This window comes from Podarcis muralis, chromosome 5, assembly GCF_964188315.1.
Source record: "Podarcis muralis chromosome 5, rPodMur119.hap1.1, whole genome shotgun sequence".
NCBI lineage: Eukaryota > Metazoa > Chordata > Lepidosauria > Squamata > Lacertidae > Podarcis > Podarcis muralis.
Window position 1 is genome coordinate 95,928,188 of NC_135659.1, and position 23,590 is coordinate 95,951,777.

At 46.4% G+C, this 23,590-nt stretch overlaps 1 protein-coding gene across 1 annotated transcript in view; it reads right to left on the reverse strand.

Moving 5' to 3' along the window:
* LOC114599774 (tripartite motif-containing protein 54-like) overlaps nt 1-23,568 on the reverse strand; it is a 38,484-nt gene extending 14,916 nt beyond the window's left edge. Inside the window, exons 1-5 of the mRNA XM_028735475.2 lie at nt 19,635-23,568; nt 10,560-10,720; nt 5,799-5,964; nt 3,135-3,230; nt 757-990 (exon numbers count right to left, since the gene is read on the reverse strand). Coding sequence (XP_028591308.2) covers nt 757-990; nt 3,135-3,230; nt 5,799-5,964; nt 10,560-10,720; nt 19,635-19,802 — 825 coding nt within the window. The 5' untranslated portion in view covers nt 19,803-23,568. The remainder of the gene's footprint in view (nt 1-756; nt 991-3,134; nt 3,231-5,798; nt 5,965-10,559; nt 10,721-19,634) is intronic.
* Nucleotides 23,569-23,590: the final 22 nt, after the last annotated feature.

Consider the following 23,590-nt stretch of genomic DNA (forward strand, 5'->3'; position numbering starts at 1 on the left):
AATCCAGCCCGCGGACGGTCCGGGAATCAGCGTGTTTTTACATGAGTAGAATGTGTCCTTTGATTAAAAATGCATCTCTGGGTTATTTGTGGGGTCTGCCTGGTGTTTTTACACAAGTAGATTGTGTGCTATTATTTAAAATGCAGCTCTGGGTTATTTGTGGGGCATAGGAATTCCTTCATTATTTTTTCCCCAAAATATAGTCCGGCACCCCACAAGGTCTGAGGGACAGTGGACCGGCCCCCTGCTGAAAAAGTTTGCTGACCCTTGTCCTAGGACCTGTTTGATTGCTTGCCTACAGAGAGAGAGAGAGAGAGAGAGAGAAAGAGAGAGAGAGAGAGAGAGAGAGAAGGAGGGAGGGAGGGGAAGAGAGAGAGACTCTTCCTGCACATAGAAACCCAGTTTTTCAGGGAAATGGTTGCCTCCTTACATGCTACATTTCTTTCAACAGGGAGCTGTTTTTGTGGGACAGCATTCGCACACTTGTAGTCAGAAGTGAAACAGCCCAGGAAGACCTGAACCACTCCAAGGACTCAGCTATACAGCTGTAAATAAAACGTTTCAAGTGTTTTTAAGTGCAATATACAATGTGACACTAGATGGCGATGGTGAGCCTTATGGAAAATTCAATGTGTTGTTTTTTTAAAAAAAAATATTTTCAAAACATTTTTTTTATATGTGTGTAGATTCCACCTGAGTCTACTGCCTTGTTTGTTGGATGGAGTGTGGAAGCAGAGTGGTTTTCGGTTACTTAACCTGCACAAATACAGCCATCTGCGGCTCCTCCATGGACTGCAAGGCTGTGTCCACCAGTTTGGAAGAAGAGTCAATATGGTCGCCACATGTTTTGCAGATGGATTTCAGGTGCTGGATCTTTTCCTCCTGCTCGTAGGTGATCCTCTGCAACATGATCTTCCGCCTCTCTTCCAAAATGGCGCACATGCGGTCAAACTTCTCGCACAGGGCCTGCTTCTGGGCTTTGCAGTTGTGCTGCTCAAAAAACGGGGGGGGGGGTAGAAAGCTTAAACTGAAATTGGTCTCTTACTACTAAAACGGTCCATGTCAGATTTAACAAAAGGTGGTTTGTTGTTCTGAGAACAGGTTCACGTCTTCTGCACTCCCTCCCACCTCTTCCTATGTGGCTTGAGATCCAAACCTCCCGCTCTCAGTTTTGAACTAACCACAGTTTCTGAGGATGTTATGGAAACTCTAGAGCAAGCATGTTCAAAGTTTGGACACCCCTGCTCTAGAGGATATCCAGACTCAAGGAATGCTAATTTGTTCTAACGCCAGTTTGTTGGAACATAAAGGTAAAGGGTAAAGGGACTCCTGACCATTAGGTCCAGTCATGGCCGACTCTGGGGTTGCGGCGCTCATCTCGCTTTATTGCCCGAGGGAGCCGGCGTACAGCTTCCGGGTCATGTGGCCAGCATGACTAAGCCGCTTCTGGCGAACCAGAGCAGCATACGGAAACACCGATTACCTTCCCGCCGGAGCGGTACCTATTTATCTACTTGCACTTTGACGTGCTTTCGAACTGCTAGGTTGGCAATAGCTGGGACCGAGCAACAGGAGCTCACCCCGTTGTGGGGATCCAAACCGCTGACCTTCTGATCGGCAAGTCCTAGGCTCTGTGGTTTAACCCACAGTGTCACCCACGTCCCTTTGTTGGAACATATGTATAGGGAAAACATGGCTAGTTCAAAACTGAAACTTGTTTAGTTTATGCCCCTCGAGGAGGAGGAGGAGGAGCAGGAAGAGAAGCCTCATTCTCCTAACTGCCAGCCACAGTCTGTTGTTATGTCTGAACCTGAGGGCACAAAAAGGAATATCGATCAAAATTATCAGCCTCACTCAGGAACCACTGGAAACCTTGATTGTACAAACAGCAAGGAACTGACTGTTTTACTTCTGATGACTAAAAAACTGGGCAATATATATTCGTATCCAACTCTTTCAATCCATCACCATAAGGAATTCTCCATGTGCAATGGAACTTCACCCTTTCTCCTCTCCCTATGCACACCCCATGCCCTCACCATATCTGCTCCAATATATAAATATATATAAAAAGGTAAAGGTAAAGGACCCCTGGATGGTTAAGTCCAGTCAAACTGCCAGGTTGGCAGGAGCTGGGACAGAGCAATGGGAGCTCACCCCATTGTGAGGATTCGAACTGCCGACCTTCTGATCAGCAAGCCCAAGAGGCTCAGTGGTTTAGATCACAGCACCACCCGCATCCCACCTGTATACACGTGTATACAGTCATACACATACACAGGGGGAAAAATCAAAATTGCTTATGAATTGGGTAAAGGCTGAGATCAACCTATCTAATAAATGTTTATACTGTTAATTTGGCTCCACAGCTTCTCTAAGGCAAAAAAAAAACTATAATGAGGGCAACATTTCTTACCTTTATCACATTTGAGCAAATTAACAATATTTATTCATCTCCTCTCCAAAACTGACTTTAAAAAAAAACAAAAAAACTCCCTGCAGAAATAGGTGAGATACTTTTAAAACGATGACAGATTTCCTCCAGGAAAAAAAGTTGTTGTTCTTTGCTTTTTTTCATACATAAAAATCCATTAGCGCCAGCACTTGTTTTTGTTTTTTCTAAAGTATATGAATCTCACCCACCTTCTCCCCCGAATCTATTCTGCTTAATTTCCTTGGTTTTTGACAGAAAGGCATTTACCTACAGTCAGTTGAGAAGGTGATATGAGGGAGGGGGAATTGCAAAGCTAACTCCCCCTCCCCACAGTATTTAATGACATAGATCTTAACGCAATGCAACCATCTCAGCAAAAGTTCTTAAATGGCGAGTCCTTATCTGAACACCCAGTTATTGCACTTCCATCAGACAAATCCTCTGGCTTAGTTGTCAGGGAAACTTTTTACCAAAGTCTTAGAGCAAATTAACAAAACAAAACAAAATCGTTCATCTCCACTGAAATTGACTTTTTAAAAAATACCATACCACCCCTGATCTCAACAATCATTCTGATGTGGTGAGCACTGTGACATAGACACCAAAGGAAATGTCACTGGTCCTTTGAACACTGTGACCTGACACAGATAAGTGGAGAGATTGCGAAAATAAAAAAGAACGAAATGTTGAGGAGTCCTACCTCAACGTTCCTGCAGGAGCCTTGCAAATCTCCAACGTAGGCTTGGATCCTGTCGTTCGCAGCCACAAGGGCACCAATCCCACCAGTCAGCTCTGCCTGGAAAGGAGAGGACCCAAATTAGACTGATTTGCCAACGACACTGCTCAGCAGGGCCGTCTTACCCAGAGGCACTAGGGGTGCAGGGCACCCGGGCACCGGGCTCTCAGGGCACCAGGGCGAGAGTCCGGGGCCCAAGAGTTGAGTCCGGGGAAGAGCATACCCACCTGTCGGAGCGCCGTGGCAGGCTCTTCTGCTGCAGGCGGCTCTGCACCGTGAGTTCGGGGGCAACCGAGCCAGCAAGACACTGAGGTGGCCAGCCGGTTCTGCCCTCCTGCATGCTTGGGACTGAGCAACCAGGGAGAGCACACCCAGCAGATTTTTGCACCCTGGTGCCGCATATGCTTAAGACAGCCCTGCTGCTCAGTCTGCTCCCCTAATGCTCCCGGAAGCAGGCAGTGTTTCAGACGGCCACATCCATCCAAACGAGTCAATTTCAAAGTGAGATACAGAAGGGATCCTCCTTATGAGCACAGGATCACTCCCCATGCCTTGCACCCAACTTCAGGCCACCCTAAACACCAGTGGCGTAGCGTGGGTTGTCAGCACCCGGGGCAAGGCAAGTAATTTGTGCCCCCTAACCCGTGGGGGTAGGGGGCGCAGGTAGGGGCAGAGAGCTGCGAGTGCAAGCGCGCCCCCCCCCCCCCGATGTTGAGCCCGGTGTGGCCGGCCCCCCTGCACCCCCCACGCTATGCCACCGCTAAACACAAAATGCTGCAGAGCCAGCAACATGCAAAGGAGAAGGAAATGGCTTCAAGGAGACGTTCTTCGTTCATGCAGACCCCAAAGGCATTTGGTTATTGATTGGCCGCACCATCCAATAACCAAATTTCTCATAGCGATTTGCGATGTCACCTGTGCTGTAAGATCCAACAGGTCCCACTTGGTGGGGGAGGTCTTGGTGCATCAGAAGAGCCCTGCGCCTGGACCAGGCCAATGGTCCACCCTGTCCAACATACTGTACTCAACTTGCCCAGCCAGATGCCGCATGGGCAAGCCCACAAGCAGGACCCAAGTGTAGCATCCCTCTCCCCACCTCCAATTCCAGAGAGTGGGTGGGATGGCCTGGGACTTGGACTCGAACTCGGAACTAGAGGAGACTCTGGAGTTGCGGCGCTCATCTTGCTTTACAGCTTGAGGGAGCAGGCGTTTGTCTGCAGACAGTTTTTCCGGGTCATGTGCCAGCATGACTAAGCTGCTTCTGGCACAACGGAGCACCGAAACCAGAGCAGCACACGGAAACGCCGTTTACCTTCCTGCCGGAGCGGTACCTATTTATCTACTTGCACTTTGAAGTGCTTCTGAACTGCTAGGTTGGCAGGAGCAGGGACCGAGCAACAGGAGCTCACCCTGTCGTGGGGATTTGAACCACTGACCTTCTGATCAGCAAGCCCAAGAGGCTCAGTGGTTTAGACCACAGCGCCACCCGCATCACATACATACATACATACATACATACATACATACATAATCCATCAATTTGTTTTTCTCAAATAAAACATTGCTTGTTCTGAAACTACGTAGGAAGAAGGGAAAGCACTTTACAATAGCCCTCTCCTCCTGAACGGAGGAGGAAATGGAGAGGAAGGAAGGAGCTCTGATGAGCTGGAAGAATGAGACAGTTTGGGGAGGTGTTGGGGGTCTGATAAAATGAGGCATGTGTGCCCCCCTCCCCAGGGTACAGGATGCCACACCTCTACCCTAGTAGCAGGGCTGGATTTAGGTTTGATGAGGCTCTAAGCTACTGAAGGTAATGGGGCCCTTTATATGTCCAGCTGTTCTTTGTTAACAACAAATGGTCGCTGTTTTTGTGTGTTGAATATATGCTATATGGTAATTTACGAACCTAATAGGTATCTCAAGCCATTTGCACATAACAAAATATGTATTCTATCAAAGTAATTGTTGAACTGAAATACAATTAAGAAGTATATTAATAGTGAAATACAATTAAGAAGTATATTAATAGTGAAATGCAGTTAAGAAGAAGTACATTAATAGTGAAATAATTATTAAGCTCTAACTTAAAATGATTTTTTAATGCATAACAAACTATGGTAAATAATGCAAACAGGCTGGCATTTGGCAATAACAAAAGTTCCTTCGGAAACACAATTTACAAAGACTCATAATCTAGTCTCTAGAAACTTGCTATAACATGAAATATGATGCAAACCACTAATAATGATAAATAGCAGAATGTAGGCACCCTATATATAGAAATGAGCAAACCAGTGATCTTTTAGGGAGCAGGCTAGCAGGCGGGGCCCATGACTTACATCATGGGAGCCTACACAGCACAAATCACTGTTGCTGCATGTTGGTTTTATTTTATTTGTTTTTTATCTTCTATTTTGGAAATGTACATCCAGCTTTTTTCCTTTTAATTTTTTTGGGGGCCCCCAAAAATGTGGAGCCCTAAGCTATAGCTTGTTCAGCTTATACATAAATCCAACACTGCCTAGTGGTGTCTCCAGCTAAAGGACAGGTCCTTCTGCCAAAGTCACGGAACAGAAATGGAAACAGTGGAGGACCCTGGGAAATCTGAGCCATCAGCGAGAAGCCAACCTTTTGTTGCATGTAGATGTCAGAGAGAGGCGCCACTTCGCAATCCTTGTGCTCCCCAAAGACCTTGCAGAGGGAGCAGGTGGGGACCCCGCAGGTCACGCAATAGATGTTGATCCTTTCTTCTTCATGCTCTTCGCAAATCGGGTGTTCGGTTTTTAAAGGGGGTCTTTGGGGGGGAGGAAACAAGAGAGGGAAATGAGCTTATAAGGTAAGGAGAGACAGAGACAAGACACATAAGCCAAGAAAAGTAGCCACCAGCCAGGAGAGACAATACAGTGTTGCAGCACAGAATCCCGGGAACCACAGTTTGCTAAGGGTGCTGGGATTTGTAGCTTTGTGAGCAGGAAACCACAGTTCTCATGATTCTTTTTTTGGGGGGGGAGGGTGCTTTCAATCGAGGTTGAATCCTGACAAGACAGAAGTGCTGTTCTTGGGGGATAGGGGGCGGGCGGGTGTGGAGGACTCCCTGGTCCTGAATGGGGCAACTGTGCCCCTGAAGGACCAGGTGCGCAGCCTGGGAGTCATTTTGGACTCACAGATGTCCATGGAGGTGCAGGTTAATTCTGTATCCAGGGCAGCTGTCTACCAGCTCCATCTGGTACGCAGGGTGAGACCCTACCTGCCTGTGGACTGTCTGGCCAGAGTCGTGCATGCTCTAGTTATCTCCCACTTCGACTACTGCAATGCGCTCTACGTGGGGCTACCTTTGAAGGTGACCCGGAAACTACAACTAATCCAGAATGCGGCAGCTAGACTGGTGACTGGGGGCGGCCGCCGAGACCACATAACACCGGTCTTGAAAGAGCTACATTGGCTCCCAGGACGTTTCCGAGCACAATTCAGAGTGTCGGTGCTGACCTTTAAAGCCCTAAACAGCCTCGGTCCAGTATACCTGAAGGAGCGTCTCCACCCCCATCGTTCTGCCCAGACACTGAGGTCCAGCACCAAAGGCCTTCTGGTGGTTCCCTCGCTGCGAAAAGTGAGGTTACAGTGAACCAGGAAGAGGGCCTTCTTGGTGGTGGCACCTGCCCTGTGGAACGCCCTCCCAGCAGATGTCAAGGCAACTGAAGGCGGCCCTGTTTAGGGAAGTTTTTAATGTCTGATGCTGTATTGTTTTTAATATTCAGTTGGAAGTAGCCCAAAGTGGCTGGGGAAACCCAGCCAGATGGGCGGGGTATAATTTTTTATTATTATTATTATTATTATTATTATTATTATTATTATTATTATTATTATTACATATTGTGGCTACAGTGAAAAACAGACCTGGACGCTTCGGCTAGTTAGCATTTATAAAGGCGAACTGTTTTTAGAGTCTCGGGAGCTCTAGTTATAATGGGGAAAGCTAAGCCCCTGGGAAAAGGGCTTAAGCCAAGGTAGTCAACACGGTGCCCACCTGATATTGGACTCCAACACCCATCTTCCTGGGCAAGACACCTGGGGATGATGGGAGCTGGAGTTCAAACTCACCTGGAAGTCACCCCACTGGCTATTCCTGGCTATCACCATTTTGCTTCCATCACAACCTGTTCTTTCCATTTCAGTTTGGGTGGGGCTCAATTTATGCCCCCTGTTAGAATTCCTGCTCCATGATTGCAGTCATGGGATTGTTGTCTATCTCATGACGGTGTATGTTTTGACTCCACAGAGTGGGAAGTGACAGAGACAAGATGTTTGTTTTACCGTATTCCGTGAAGTGGGACTATTGCCCTTTGTTCTTTTTCTCTTTGCTGCCTGATGCTAGAGAGAGAGGGAGCCATGTTGCAGTGCTCTGTGTGTGTTTATATGTAAATAAAGCAAGGCAAAGGGACCCCTGACCATTAGGTCCAGTCGCAGACGACTGTGGGGTTGCGGCACTCATCTCACTTTACTGGCCGAGGGAGCCGGTGTACAGCTTCCGGGTCATGTGGCCAGCATGACTAAGCCGCTTCTGGTGAACCAGAGCAGCGCACGGAAACCTTCCCGCCGGAGCGGTACCTATTTATCTACTTGCACTTTGATGTGCTTTCGAACTGCTAGGTTGGCAGGAGCAGGGACTGAGCAACGGGAGCTCACCCCGTGGCAGGGATTCGAACCGCTGACCTTCTGATCGGCAAGTCCTAGGCTCTGTGGTTTAACCCACAGCGTCACCCGTGTCCCAGTAAATAAAGTAGATTAGCCAAAATGCTGAATTGCTGAGGTCTGTCACGCAAGTTGTGCAAACTCTACGGATCCCTAAGTGTGCTGGTGTCGGCTGGCATCGGTCGCTGTGATGTTCGGGCTGAAGAAAGCTTATGAAGTTCCCGAACGATTGACCAGGAGTGAGAGTACATGCCAGTCGGGCATGTGTCTCTGCCAGGGTCCTACTCGAGTGTAAATTGAACTCTTTCCATTTCAGTTTGGGTGGGGGCTCAATTTCTGCCCCCTTCAACACCCTCAGTCTCCTTTCTGGCTGGCCGGAGATTCAGAACCAGCAAAAACGAAGGGATCTCTTATTCACACGGCAGGAAACTGACTGCTCTCAACTGCGGTGGCTTTAAAGGGGATTCAAAGGCCCTCTTTGTGGCTACTAGTCTCACCACAGCTATATGCTCTCTGTCCATGGTCAGAGGCAGCATGCCTCTGAATTACCAGTTGCTGGGCCAGCAGCAAAAGTGGCGCCCATTGCCCTCCTATCTTGCTTGTGGATTGTCTGGTTGTCCACTGTCAGCAACAAACGATGCTCCATCTGATAGGCCTTTGGTCTCATCCTGCTACAAGGCTGCCCTTGGTCACCTGGGCGCCCTTTTACTTCCCTCCTATAGCAAAATTCACCAGCTACATGAAGGGAGGGGGAGAGGGGTCTGAAATGTTGGTTAAAATCTATTTTTCTGTGGCATACAGAGACCTCTAGTGGCCAGCTGGAACATTTCACGACCCTGATCTTTTTTTAAAAAAAAAAACATTATGCAGGAGTTTAAAATGTATGCAGGATTTGAAGAATAGCAGCAGATGAGAATCATTTATAATTAACATATATAATGGGTAAAATTTAAGTAATATAGCAGCTTTATAAGGAAAGAACAGCATGGAAAGGTGGGTGGGAAGTCAACGGATATGAGAGATTTATTTGGATGGTTGTTCAAAAGAATTTGAAAAAGTTTATTTTTGAAAAAGTTATTTAAAAAACAAACATTGAGTGCTCTCTCTCCCTCTCTCTCTCTCTCTCTCTCTCTCTCTCTCTCTCTCTCTAAATTTCTTCCCACGCTCTCTACATTGGATGTAGGCATCTAATCAAATAAGTGCCTGGTGGTTGAAAGAGCTGGGTGTGTTTATTTTGGGTAAGAGAAGACTGAGGGGTGATATGAGAGCCATCTTCAAATATCTCTTTTTTATTTTTTTATTTTCCCCATTTATTTATTTATTATTACATATATGAAATCTTTAAATAATGATACATATACATTATATTCGTAAATTCACATTTTCACATTTCATTATGTACCAACATTTATCCATTTCTTATTTCTTGCCCTGTGTCTTCCTTCTTATTATTTTGTAACTTTATTATTGAGATTGTAATTTTGTACCTTAATAATTAAACATTCAATCTTATATATCTGCTTAGCTTAAATTTGTGAAATCAGTCTATTACATATCAATAAATTCTTGTTGGAGCATCTTTTGGTCATGTATTCCTCTACACTTTTCCATTCCTGTTTGAGATTTTGATTAGATTGCATTCTAACTGTTGCCGTCATTTTTGCCAATTCAATCATTTCAAAAAATTTATGTTGCCGCCTTCAAATATCTCAAAGACTGCCACACGCAAGATGGGGCAAACATGTTCTCTGCTGCTCGAACTGATGGGTTCAAATTACAAAATAGGTGACTCCGATGAAACGTTAGCAAGAACTTTCCAATGGTAAGAGGCGTTTGACAGTGGAACAAACTGACTCAGAAGGTGGTGAACTGTCCTTCCTTGGGGGTTTTTAAACAGAGGATGGATAGACATCCGTCATGGATGCTTTAGTTGAGATTCCTGCATTGCAGGGGGGGGGGGGGTTGGACTAAAAGATCCTTGGGGTCCTTTCCAAACCTTACAATTATATGATTCTATGAAATATCGGGGGGGGGGGCGAGATGAAACATTTCCCCCCCCCTATATATATTCTGTTTTACAATTTAAAACACTCATTTTAAATCCTTAACAGATCCATGACTTCCCTTCTTCTCTTTCCATGGTTCTTTTTACATATCCTAAATTCCTGCATATTTTATAAAAACCATACCAATCAGCATCCCATTATTACATCCATCGATACTTGTTTATACTTGTTTAATTTATCTTAATTCTGCCAATGTTTTCAGCTGTACACAATTATTTCCCACACATTCAATAAACGTTTTCCAATCTTCTCTAAACGTATGTTCTTCTTGTTCTCTTACTCTATATGTTAAGTCTGCGAGTTGTGCATATTTGTCAACTTAAGTTGCCATTCTTCTTTGGTTGGGACTTCACTCGTTTTGCATTTTTGGGCTAACGAAACACGGACCGCAGTTGCAGCATACATAAATAATCGTTTTTGACACCTGGGAATTTCAGTTTAAATTATCCCCAACAGAAAGGACTCTTGGTTTTTTTTTGGTAAAGTACTTTTAAACACTTTTTTCAATTCATTATAGATCATTTCCCAATACTCTTTTATCCTTTTACAAGTCCACACTTGCCCACATTTTGGGGTGTGCAAGACACACCTGCCCACCCACAAACATACACAATGACTGTTGGGTATCACATACCTCTCTGGCCCCCTGGCTGATGCTTGCTTATAAATATCAATGATGTTTTCAACCAGAAGGTTCCTTTGCAGTCCGTAGATGCCATGTCTGTCGAGGACCACTTCATGGCGGCAAGACGGGCAGCGAAACCTCCCCGCAGAACCCAAGGTCGTTCCTCGAGACTGAAACACAGAAGAGATGTTTTGGAGGCAGGGACACCTCTCAAACCCGTGTGTTTGTGTGTATTATTGCAGGATTTCAGGCGCTTATCTAGCATTCCTGTTTCCTTTTGGAAACAAAGCACATCAGAGAATGTGGTGTCTTTATGATATTTGGTTTAAGGTAAAGTGACCCCTGGCCATTAGGTCCAGTTGCGGAAGACTCTGGGGTTGCGGCGCTCATCTCGCTTTACTGGCCAAGGTAGTTGGCGTACAGCTTCCGGGTCATGTGGCCAGCATGACTAAGCCGCTTCTGGCAAACCAGAGCAGCGCACGGAAACGCCGTTCACCTTCCCGCCAGAGTGGTACCTATTTATCTACTTGCACTTTGACGTGCTTTTGAACTGCTAGGTGTGCAGGAGCAGGGACCGAGCAATGGGAGCTCACCCCATCGCAGGGATTCGAACCTCTGTTGTTTAACCCGCAGCGCCACCCACGTCCCTCTCGCACAGGATACTGTGCCCTAAACGGGGAGGTGCCTCCTAGCCCTCTGCAATGGACAGTAGTGTTCTTGTACTGAGATGCCAGCGCCCCAGCTCTGCTGGTACACAATGGAGAGATGGACCAGGAACCCAATGCACCATCTCTCGGTTCTGCACAGGAATTGCCAGCTCAGAAGTGGCCCTTATCCTGCGTCTGACCCTGCAGCTGTTGTGGGACTGGCTGCAAACATAGCGTGGTACTAATCCAAACTGTGCACATGCAGATTCATCATCATCATCATTATTCCATTAAGAGGAAAGCATGAGGGGAAACCCAGTGGGGAAGTGCTTAGAGGTAATGATATTGAAAAGAATGATTGCTGACCTATAGTTATCACATTGCCTGGAATCAATCCAGGGCACTTGGATAGCAGCCGAGTTTAAACAATGCTGCTGTCAGCATAAAAAATGCTTTGCCTTTAAGGCTTCAACTAAATGGCTTGCTTATGAAGCACAGAATTGTAGGGTTGGAAAGGGACCTTAAGAGTTATCTAGTCCAACCCCCTACAACATGCTATGCTGAGGGTGCATTTCAGGGGGAGATAATAATAATAATAATAATAATAATAATAATAATAATAATAATAATAATAATACCACCCGCCCATCTGGGCGGCTTCCAACACAATATTAAAATACAGTAATGCATCAAACATTAAAAGCTTCCCCTAAACAGGGCTGCCTTCAGATGTCTTCTAAAAGTCAGATCGTTGTTTATTTCCTTGACATCTGATGGGAGGGCATTCCATAGGGCGGGTGCCACTACCAAGTGCCTGGTTCCCTGTAACTTGGCTTCTCGTAGGGAGGGAACCGCCAGAAGGCCCTCAGCACTGGACCTCAGTGTCCAGGCAGAACAACGGGGGTGGAGGCGCTCCTTCAGGTATACCGGACTGAGGCAATTTAGGGCTTTAAAGGTCAGCACCAACACTTTGAATTGTGCTCAGAAACGTACTGGGAGCCAATGTAGGTCTTTCAAGACCGGTGTTATGTGGTCTCGGCAGCCACTCCCAGTCACCAGTCTAGCTGCCGCATTCTGGATTAGTTGTAGTTTCTGGGTCACCTTCAAAGGTAGCCCCACATAGAGCGCATTGCAGTAATCCAAGCGGGAGATAACCAGAGCATGCACCACTCTGGCGAGACAGTCCGCAGGCAGGTAGGGTCTCATCCCGCGTACCAGATGGAGCTGGTAAACAGCTGCCCTGGATACAGAAATGACCTGAGCCTCCATGGACAGCTGTGAGTCCAGAATGACTCCCAGGCTGCGCACCTGGTCCTTCAGGGGCACAGTTACCCCATTCAGGACCGGATCAGCCTTTTCCAACACTTCAGCAAGCCCAAGAGGCTTGGTGGTTTAGGCCACAGCACCACCCATGTCCCTGACAATGGAGCCTTTGGATCCATTGGGTGGAGAACAGAAAGTGTCTCTCTGTGTAGAAACTAGCCCACTGTATAAGGTAAAATGTATCTTGCTCTGCTCACTTTGGCTTTGACCCCGCTCAAAGCATCTGGCATGTGCCCGTCACCCAAAAAACTTCCCCAAAAGGACCCCCTCACCCCTGATCTAGGCCAGTGTTCTCTACTCTGGCTCGCAGTAACTATTTGGGGCATCCATTCAGTTCCTAAGGTGAGTGGTGGGCTTACAGGGGGCTGCCTCTAGAGGTATAAATGACCATTAGTCTTTGAAAAGCTGGTATCAAGTCCATCCACTTTGTTGTATTAATTTAGCCAAATAGCTATAACGGGATTTTGAACGAATGTGCAATTCATCATTATTGCTTTTGAATGTTATTGTGCTGTTATCTCCCTTAGTTGGTTGTGCGAACCACTATTCTGAATAACGCTTTTTATAGGGTAGGGCCACCAGCACTGGGGACGAGTTTGTGGAAATAAGGGGGCAGTGGGTCTCCAAAATTTGGGAACCCACTGGGCTAGGGTCTCGGGCATCTTTTCCTCCCCATCTGATCCTTTTAACGAGAGATGTCCTAAGTTGGACCTGGGATGGTTCGCTTGCAAAGTGCCTGCTCTGCAGAACTGAGCTGCGATTCCTCCCCAGAGGGAAATTAGCTATTAGCCGAAGCAATTAGCATTTCTCCTCTGCCTGCAGGTGTTTAACACTGTTGCTGTGTGCATTGTAGTTATTTGTTAGCTGGCTCCTTGAGTTCTTCTTACGCTGCTTTAGGTGTGGTGTCATGCTATTTGCTCTGTGATTTCTGTGGCACTGGTATGATTATTATAATTAATCATTTTAGGTGAGGTTTTTGTTGGCCTCTGCTGGAGGGGGAAAGCAGGTTAGAAATCTTAGCATCGGTCAACAAAAACAAACTCTTGAGCTTGAAGGCGTGGCTCTATCTACTTCGGCTTTCTCCAAGCCAGAGGCATCCTGATGTCTTGGACTACAACTCCCATCAGCCCATGCTGGCTGGGGCAGATGGGAGATGTAGTCCTGCACATCTAGATGGCCCCAGGTTGGCAAAGACTAGTTTTTGTTGTTGTTGTTTAGTCGTTTAGTTGTATCCAACTCTTTGTGACCCCATGGACCAGAGCACGCCAGGCACTCCTGTCTTCTACTGCCTCCCACAGTTTGGTCAGGCTCATGCTGGTAGCTTCGAGAACACTGCCCAGCCATCTCGTCCTCTGTCGTCCCCTTCTCCTTGTGCCCTCCATCTTTCCCAACATCAGGGTCTTTTCCAGGGAGTCTTCTCTTCTCATGAGGGGGCCAAAGTATTGGAGCCTCAGCTTCAGGATCTGTCCTTCCAGTGAGCACTCAGGGCTGATTTCCTCAAGAATGGATAGGTCTGATCTTCTTGCAGCCCATGGGACTCTCAAGACTAGTTTACTGTGAAGCATTTGGGTGAGAAGATACCAAATCCTGACATTTCCCCCAAGACATTTGCTTGCTTTGCAGTGCTTAGATTCCTTCCTCAGGCTACGTCCAGACAGATTTGGATAGCTAGGGGATTGCGACTGTTCTAATTTCCAGCTCCTTCCGTTCTCCTGAGAGATGCCCGACACCTGCCTTCACACGATTAAATGTCTTGCGTTTTGCTCTTGGCTTCTGGCCTTTGGTTTCTTGTAAAAATATCAGCAGTCCTTCTTGAGCAGCCCACGTAACTTGCCTGCTTCCTGGCAGCCTCTCTGGAGGTTTCTGCGATGACTTTCATTATAACACCTGTTCTGAGCCGAAGTTGTGATATATTTCAAAAGCTGTGTTTTTGAAGACTCACTGGGACAATTTAGTCACCTTTTATGAAGCTCAACATGGCTCAGTCAGAATAAAGGCAACGCTGAATAACATAATAAATAATAATAATAATAATAATAATAATAATAATAATAGTACCCCACCCATCTGGCTGGGTTTCCCCAGCCACTCTGGGCGGCTTCTAACAAAGATTAAAAATACATTAAAATGTCACGCATTAAAAACTTCCCTAAACAGGGCTGCCTTCAGATGTCTTCTAAATGTCAGGTAGTTGTTTATCTCTTTGACATCTGGTGGGAAGGCGTTCCACAGGGCGGGTGCCACCACCGAGAAGGCCCTCTGCCTGGTTCCCTGTAACTCGGCTTCTTGCAGCGAGGGAACCCCCAGAAGGCCCTCAGCACTGGACCTCAGTGTCTGGGCAGAACGATGGGGGTGGAGACGCTCCTTCAGGTATACTGGGCCGAGGCCGTTTAGGGCTTTAAAGGTCAACACCAACACTTTGAATTGTGCTCAGAAACATACTGGGAGCCAATGTAGTGGCTTATTATTGTTCCAGAATGATCAGAGATGAATTTAAGGATCGGTCCAAATACAAAAATGTAAATTTGGTCCCTTGTAAACTCCAGCTCATTTATCTTTCACTTTCTCAACCCTCCCCATTGCCTGAGAGGGACATCATGCCTGAATTACCTGGATATTTTAAAACTGCAATTGACAACATATATATAGTTATGAGTTTTTTTGTGGGGGAAGTGGGCTGTATGCTGGGACCCTTCTAACCCCTGGATCCAGCAAGTGTTAAAACAGAAGCAAGGATTCAAATTCCTGGTCAGGTGATAGCTTAGTTAATGGGCCATTAAGGAAACAAAGGTAGTGGATCTGTGCCAGATGGGAAATGGGTAGGCACCCCTCCCTCAAATGGCTGGTAGTTAGACAGACACAGGCCAGAGTGGAGTGGTGCCAGCTAGATGCTAGGAGTGGAAAACCAGCAGGCTGAGAAGCTAGAGAGATATCTCTGCCTGATTTCTGTTTGAAGAAGAAGAGTAGAAGAAGAGTTTGGATTTGATATGCCGCTTTATTACTACCCAAAGGAGTCTCAAAGCGGCTAACATTCTCCTTTCCCTTCCTCCCCCACAACAAACACTCTGTGAGGTGAGTGGGGCTGAGAGACTTCAGAAAAGTGTGATTTGCCCAAAGTCACCCAGCAGCTGCAAGTGGAGGAGCAGGGAAGTGAACCCAGTTCCCCAGATTACGAATCTACTGCTCTTAACCACTACACCACACTGGCTCTCTTGAATACAGTCGTACCTTGGTTCTCGAACGGAATCCGTTCCGGAAGTCCATTTGACTTCCAAAAACGTTTGAAAACCAAGGCGCGGCTTCCGATTGGCTGCAGGAGCTTCCTGCACTCAGTCGGAAGCCGCATCAGCCACGTCGGGCATTTGGCTTCCAAAAAACGTTTGCAAACCGGAACACTCACTGCCGGGTTTGCCGCATTTGGGAGCCAAAACATTTGAGTCACAAGGTGTTGGAGAACAAAATTACGACTGCACAAGGCTGCATCTATGGGGGAAAACAACACCCTTTTTGGGGTGTGAATGCTGTGAACCCCTCCATCACAGGCTCAGGCTGTATATAGGTGGAAATAAACCAAATAATAATAATAATAATAAACCTTTGGTTAAAGGGCAGTATATAAATAGAATAAATAAACAAGTGTTTTGTGGGGCAAGGGGTGGGCACATTTTCATTGTGCCCTTCAAGATGGCAATAATGCAAGAATTTTGGGGCAAGCATCACAGAACAAGTAGCAAAGCGGAATGATTTGTGGACAGTCCATTATAAATCCACCACTAATGGGCTATTCTTGTGTCAGTGACATGTTGCAGAATGCACCCACAACCATCCTCCACCCCACAAAAAATCCCCATCAGTAGGGAGGGGCCCACAGCGGAAGGCATAGGGTGATAATCAATGCTAAGCATTCCCAGGCCCACTGGAATGAATGGGTAACTTAAATACACTCATTTCAGAGGCTCAGCTCTGGGGTAAAATTTAGTTGGATGCAACCCGCAGGTCCTTATGCTTTGCAGCACTCTCTATAAAGTTCCAAGGGGGAAAGATTCCTTGGTGAATCCCCTTCTGATAAAAGAGCGGTTCTTATTTTTGATTTTGGGCCAGTTCAAACAATCGAGCGCCCTTTGCTCTTGGGCAGCGGCAGTTGCACACTGCTAGCACTGCATTATACCAGGATGAAAACACACCTTAAGCAAATGTTTCTCGATTTGTCCCATGTGGTACATATTTTATATCGGCAACTGAATTTTCTAGTGTTTGGCGCTGACATTTGGTTTTAAACAAATGACTGGATTCCGACAAGGAAATCACACACACTGGGTGGAGAATGGCAGCTGAAGTCGTCGTCATCCGTCTATCTCGAGAGACAATGGAGTGCACCTCTGGGGGTGAAGTCAAACCACTGGAGAATCACAGCGCCTGCTGTGGCTGAATAGATCGGGAACTCGTAACTGCTGCCTCCAGCATTGTTTTTGGTGCCTTAGCAGCACCAAGGATACGTCGGGGGGGGGGGGCAAGCCTGGGCAGTGTGGCTGGAGGTCTTGCGCTGCCCAGATGACAAGACCACCCTCTCAACCAGGGAGAAGAGTCGGTGGAAGAAGATTGGAAGAAATTTAAAGACTATTTACAGAGATACTGTAAAATTAATGAATGTTAGAATGATGTTGGATTGAAATTAGGTGGCTTCTAGCTGTAATGGTATAAAAGAATATGAAAAAATGGTTTTTTATAAGTAAAAATTTAATGATATAATAATTTAAGATTAAAGATCTGGGTAAAATAAAGAGGGAAAGAAACTGCTGAGCTAATAAATTGAACAGGAATACAAAAAAGGGAGGTACGAGGAGGTCCGGGAAACAAGTAAATGAAAAATAATGTGATGAAAAGATTGATTGCTTTTAACTGTTTTTATTTTGTATTTTTTCTTTTTTCTTTTTCTATTTTGTAATGTAAAAACCTTAATAAAAAATTTATATATATATAAAAAAAGACCACCCTCTCGGCCTCACTGATGGGGCCCAAAGGAAAGCAGAGCAAGACGTTTGGCACCAGCTTGGCTGAAGGAGGTGTACAAGGCACCATCCAACAGTCTTAGGGACTCCACACCAGATTTACACAAGGTTTATTCTTTAGCCTTTTCTTCTCCCGAATATGTCCCACGAGGCAGCAAGTACTGTGGCTGAAGTACATTCAGTTTCATCAGCTGCCCCCCCCCCCCCAGTTCTAGAGCTATGGATAAGTATTTCTCCCTCTCTGCTTTTTGCAAATCATTCCGTTCTATAAATAGGTACTATGACCTTAGCCATCTTACAGCACAGGGGTGGGGAACCTCAGGGGTGGGGGCCAAATGCAGCCCTTCAGGCCTCACTACCGTCTCCACCTCCATCGTTCTGCCCGGACACTGAGATCCAGCGCCAAGGGCCTTCTGGCGGTTCCCTCATTGCGAGAAGCAAAGCTACAGGGAACCAGGCAGAGGGCCTTCTCGGTGGTGGCACCCGCCCTGTGGAACGCCCTCCCACCAGATGTCAAAGAGATAAACAACTACCTAACATTTAGAAGACATCTGGAAGCAGCCCTGTTCAGGGAAGTTTTTAATGTGTGACATTTTAATGTATTTTTTATTTTTGTTGCAAGCCGCCCAGAGTGGCTGGGGAAACCCAGCCAGATGGGCGGGGTACAAATAATAAATTGTTGTTGTTGTTGTTGTTGTTGTTGTTGTTGTTGTTGTCGTCGTCGTCGTCATCATCCCTGGCCCCCTGAGCTCTCCCTAGGCCACACCCCTTCTCCCACAGGCCACACCCATTACTCCCAAGCCACACCCCTCAACACTTTCACACCTTCCCTGAGTGTTTTTGCCTGCTCTCAATGTGTCCTTGTCCTCTGATGTTACCTGTTACTTAGAATCATAGAATAGAATCATAGAGTTGGAATAGACCACTAGGGCCATCGAGTCTAACCCCCTGCCAAGCAGGAAACACCATCAGAGCACTCCTGACATATGGTTGTCAAGCCTCTGCTTAAAGACCTCCAAAGAAGGAGACTCCACCACACTCCTTGGCAGCAAATTCCACTGTCGAACAGCTCTTACTGTCAGGAAGTTCTTCCTAATGTTTAGGTGGAATCTTCTTTCTTGTAGTTTGGATCCATTGCTCCGTGTCCGCTTCTCTGGAGCAGCAGAAAACAACCTTTCTCCCTCCTCTATATGACATCCTTTTATATATTTGAACATGGCTATCATATCACCCCTTAACCTCCTCTTCTCCAGGCTAAACATGCCCAGCTCCCTTAGCCGTTCCTCATAAGGCATCGTTTCCAGGCCTTTGACCATTTTGGTTGCCCTCCTCTGGACACGTTCCAGTTTGTCAGTGTCCTTCTTGAACTGTGGTGCCCAGAACTGGACACAGTACTCCAGGTGAGGTCTGACCAGAGCAGAATACAGTGGCACTATTACTTCCCTTGATCTAGATGCTATACTCCTATTGATGCAGCCCAGAATTGCATTGGCTTTTTTAGCTGCCGCGTCACACTGTTGGCTCATGTCAAGTTTGTGGTCAACCAAGACTCCTAGATCCTTTTCACATGTACTGCTCTCAAGCCAGGTGTCACCCATCTTGTATTTGTGCCTCTCATTTTTTTTGCCCAAGTGAAATACTTTACATTTCTCCCTGTTAACTTGTCTGGTTGTAGGATACAGAGGGATGTGCAGGTAAAAGTAACTAACAAAGGTAAAATTGGCATTATTTGTTCTGCCCACCTTCGCCCTGTGTCTGGCCTGTGGCCCCCCCAGAAGGAAAAGCAACCCTCAGTCTGCAAAAGCTTCCCCAGCCCTCTTGTAACTCCATAATTATTTTTTAAAAATCCAAACAGGGAGCCAGGAGTGCCCCCTCACCACCATACAGGGGTCGCTTTTAGCATGTGTCCGTCAGTCCACGCAGATCCCCCCGTGATCTTACAAGACACAGGCCCTTCCCCAGAGCTCACGCCACCTGCAATGACGACGGGCATTTTGCTAGTGATTCCGTATCCCTGGTGCCACCTTCTCTCTTTGAACACTATGCGCTTAGCCCTAAAATGAAAACCAAGCCAAGCTGCAAACCCAGGCATGTTCTCGGCTCACCTGAAAGATGTCGTTGGCACATTTCCTGCACAGGTTGTGCTGGCAGGGCAGGATGACCACCGGCTTGGTAAACATCTCCAAACAGATGGGGCAAATGAGCTGCCTTTCTAGGCTATCCATGGTGGGGCAATCTCTAGGGCAGGAGTTGTAGTCCATGTGGGTCGACATGACAAGGGAAGAGGCAAGTGCCGATCTGGACGGGGCTCCCTGTGTGCCCTCGCGCCAGTCCTGGAGTGCGGCGGTGAGAAAGGGCAAGGGGAACAGCTCATGACTGCCAACGCCTCCATGTGGGAGGCAGCTGTTTGCTCTGATTTCCCCGAGGTCCGCAAAAGATCAGCTCAATTGCTCCAGGAATGTGATGGTGGAGACTCTCTTTCTCCTGCCGTCAGGGAACAGTTTGCTTTTTTATTCTGCCTCAGCATCCCTGCTCAGACACAGGCGTCGTGCATCGAAGATACTGTTACGTGCCACCCCAATCTCCAAGCAGCGAGAGATTCCAGGGGTTTCAGCACTTGGTTTCCTTAGGAATGAAGGCCAGCAGAGACGGTGGCGTCTTTAGGATATGGAAAGCGTAATGCTGGTGGTCAACAAAAGAGGTTTAAAGTCTGTCTCAAGGCAAATCTAAAAAAAATGTAGTATAAACACTGACAACTGGGAAACACTGGCCTGCGAGCGCTCCAGTTGGAGAGCAGCCTTTACCAAAGGTGTCATGGGCTTTGGAGACACTCGAACTCAGGACCCAAGGGAGAAACGTGCTAGGAGGAAGGCACGCTTGGCAAATCCACACCGTAATCAGCTCCCGCCCGGAAACCAATGTCCCCACTGTGGAAGGACGTGTGGATCCAGAATTGGCCTCCACAGTCACTTACGGACTCATTGTTAAAACCGTGTTTATGGAAAACAATCTTACTCGGCTATGAGTGATCGCCAAAGAAGAAGAAGGATATATGGTTTCATTTAAACTTTTAATTGTAATCTGCTTGGGGGCAGGGACCTGCCTTGTGAGCATTTTCCTGTGTAAAGCACCATCTTCACAACACTATAAAGAACCAGAAATGAGAACATAGTGCTAAAACCTCCACCCCTTCCTTTGAAAATAGATAAGGAAGAACCTTATGGAGCAACTTTTGGTTGGGATGGGGGCACTACACGAGGCTCCCTTTGAAGACTGCATGGAAACAGCAGCTAATGCAGAATGCAGCCAGTGGCTATTATCTCTGGTGGGATAGTGTCTAGCTAGTGTGTCAGACTAGGATCTGGGAGACGACCAGGGTTCGAATCCCCACTCAGTCATGAAGCTCACTGGGTGACCTTGGGCCAGTCTCTGCCTCTTGGCCTAACCAGCGTCACAGGGTTGTTGTAACCATATGAGCCCCTTAGAGGAAAAGGAAATGGGCTGGTCTTTTTGAAAACTTCCACTTCTCCTCAGAATTCCCCAGAAATTTCTGTGGCTGCTCTACACAAGATAGCTTTGAGTCCAAAGGCTGCCGCAGATGAGTGGGGTATAAATAATAAATTATGATTATCATCACAGTTGCTCAGGATAAGAACCCAAGGAAGGTGGCTTCCATGCTTGATTTCTTCCTCCTTTAAGTCACAGCATTTTGGTTAATGGCAGAAAAGGCCCTAATCCAGCCTTAAAATAAACATTAAAAAAAAAAAAAACAGATCAAGAGAACACTTCGGGTGGGTTTTTTTGCCTTGAAAACATTTATTTTACAACCTTGGTTTCTGATAATTTAGCAGTCTTTATTTTTTCAATTTTATGTTCCTATTCAGACATACAATACATAAATTACATGCTAAAACATAAAATAAATTCCTTCTGCTTGAACTGTAGGTATGTACAGGAGCTCAGTATTTGCGAGTGTTAACAATCCACAAAGTTCGGACAGCCACAGCTACTTACATACAATTTAAAGGATGAGCCTTTAAGTAACATAACAAAATATATATATATATTTTCTATGTATATGTATATATATATAATTGCTTTTCAAATGCATTTATACTTTTTGATTGTTCTTTACAACTAACATTTTTCTTAATTTAAAAAAAAAATCTGGATTTCCCCTTTTCTCCAGCAAGTACAAGTGCAATATGAGACTCTTGATACATCTTCATCAGGTCACACAGACTTCAGGAGAGGCCACAACAAATCTTACTAAAAATCAACAAGTGAATGATGGAATCTACCAAACTTTGCTTTCTGGAGCCATGGTTCATTTCAATGGGGCTTGCAAACCTTCACTGAAAGGAACGGCATGAGAGGAGCAATGGCTGACTGGGCCACAGTTCATCCTAACTTTTTTTACTCATATGCAAGAAGAGGCTGCCTTGAATAGAGTGATAGCTACACAAGACAAAAAACACATACCATGTTCCCCAATAGAGGAGAAGGGGCAGCAGGAGGAGGAGATGATGATACAAAAATTAATAGAACACCAGCAGTAGCTGAACGACGCAACACACACGCACACACACACTCACACAAGACTAATGTGGAAAACGCAATTTCTACAGCTTTTGCAGCTTGGCAAATCTCCAGGTTCATTACACACACACACACAGCCCACCCATCGACACACAACACACAGGCGTACCAAAAAGGAAAATAAGATCGCTGAGTCAAAACATCGAAACGAAAATAAGCTGCAGGTCTTGCGCTGTGCAATTAAACAATTTGGGTTGGCTTGCCTCCAGCAAAATACCAAAAATCAAATGTCAAGTGTTATGGTTGGCCTACAGATTAGAGTCTAAGAATTAGGCAACGGGACTGCGGGGCGAGGTAAAGAAACAATGGAAAGACAGGAAGGGTCCCTGTCTTCTTCTTCCAACAGGGAAGGGGGGAGGCTGTCTCTGTCGTGCCTAGTTTTGGGGTCTTTAGGTCAGGGGTCAGCAAGGTTTACCTCGCCTGGGCCAGTTCACTCCTGCGGAGATCACTCCATGGGCTGGATCGCATCTGCGCAGATGCGATTTCCAGCATTTGTGTCTGCGCAGATGTGATTTCTGGCACCGCGGGAGCGAGTCCCCACTCCGTGCTGTGCCGGTTTAGCACAGTGCGTGGAGACTTGCCGAGTGGGCGGCTTGGTTCAGGGGCGGCTCATGGGCCATTTAAACGACCCCGTGGGCTGCAGGTGGCCCGGGGGCTGCAGGTGGCCAACCCCTGCTTTAGACAATCACATCGACTCATCTCCTTAACAGTCAAAGCTGAATTACCAACAGAAAAGAACCACAGCAATGCAAGCACTCATCCTACGATTTCCCATGCTATGCCCCACTTTGTTAAATACGCTGCCGCTAGAAAGAGCTTAAGAGCCATGCCCTGCAACTATTTCAGAAGCCACCTTCCCCTCCACTTCAACCCACGACAACCATCCCAGAAAGAACTCTCTGCCTCTCAGGATATTGCTGCCTTCTCTTTGAATCAAGCCGACATGTTCAGGGTTTTGGTTTTTTTAAGGACATGCATTCGCTGTCCATTCTTGATGCGTTTGTTTGCAGGAGCCCCAATTGCTGCAGGAGGCTCCTAGAATCAGGGCACAGTTCCCACCTCCACCTGTAACGTAGGTAAAAACTGTCGCAAGGGTTGCTGATCGAACAGCAAACCCCCCAGCAACACCACCACATCACTGAGAACATAATGTGAAACTCTGCCATTGAATAAGCTTGGGCGGGGTGCTCTCATGATAGGCTACTATGCAATGAAATGTTATGGAGCATCACATTTTATTGACTACTGTGAGGGCTAAAAGAAAAGGAGGGTGTTTGGAAGTTACTAAGCTGAAAGAAAAAGCGCTTGGTAACATCAGAAACGGCAGAAATCTACCTACAAGTGCTACAAGGATGTTTACGTAAGTGTTTTATATATACATGTATATACAGATAAAAACAACAGATTCATACATACACAGCCTGTGAAATTTATTTAGCATTCGTAGGTACAATGCCCCTTG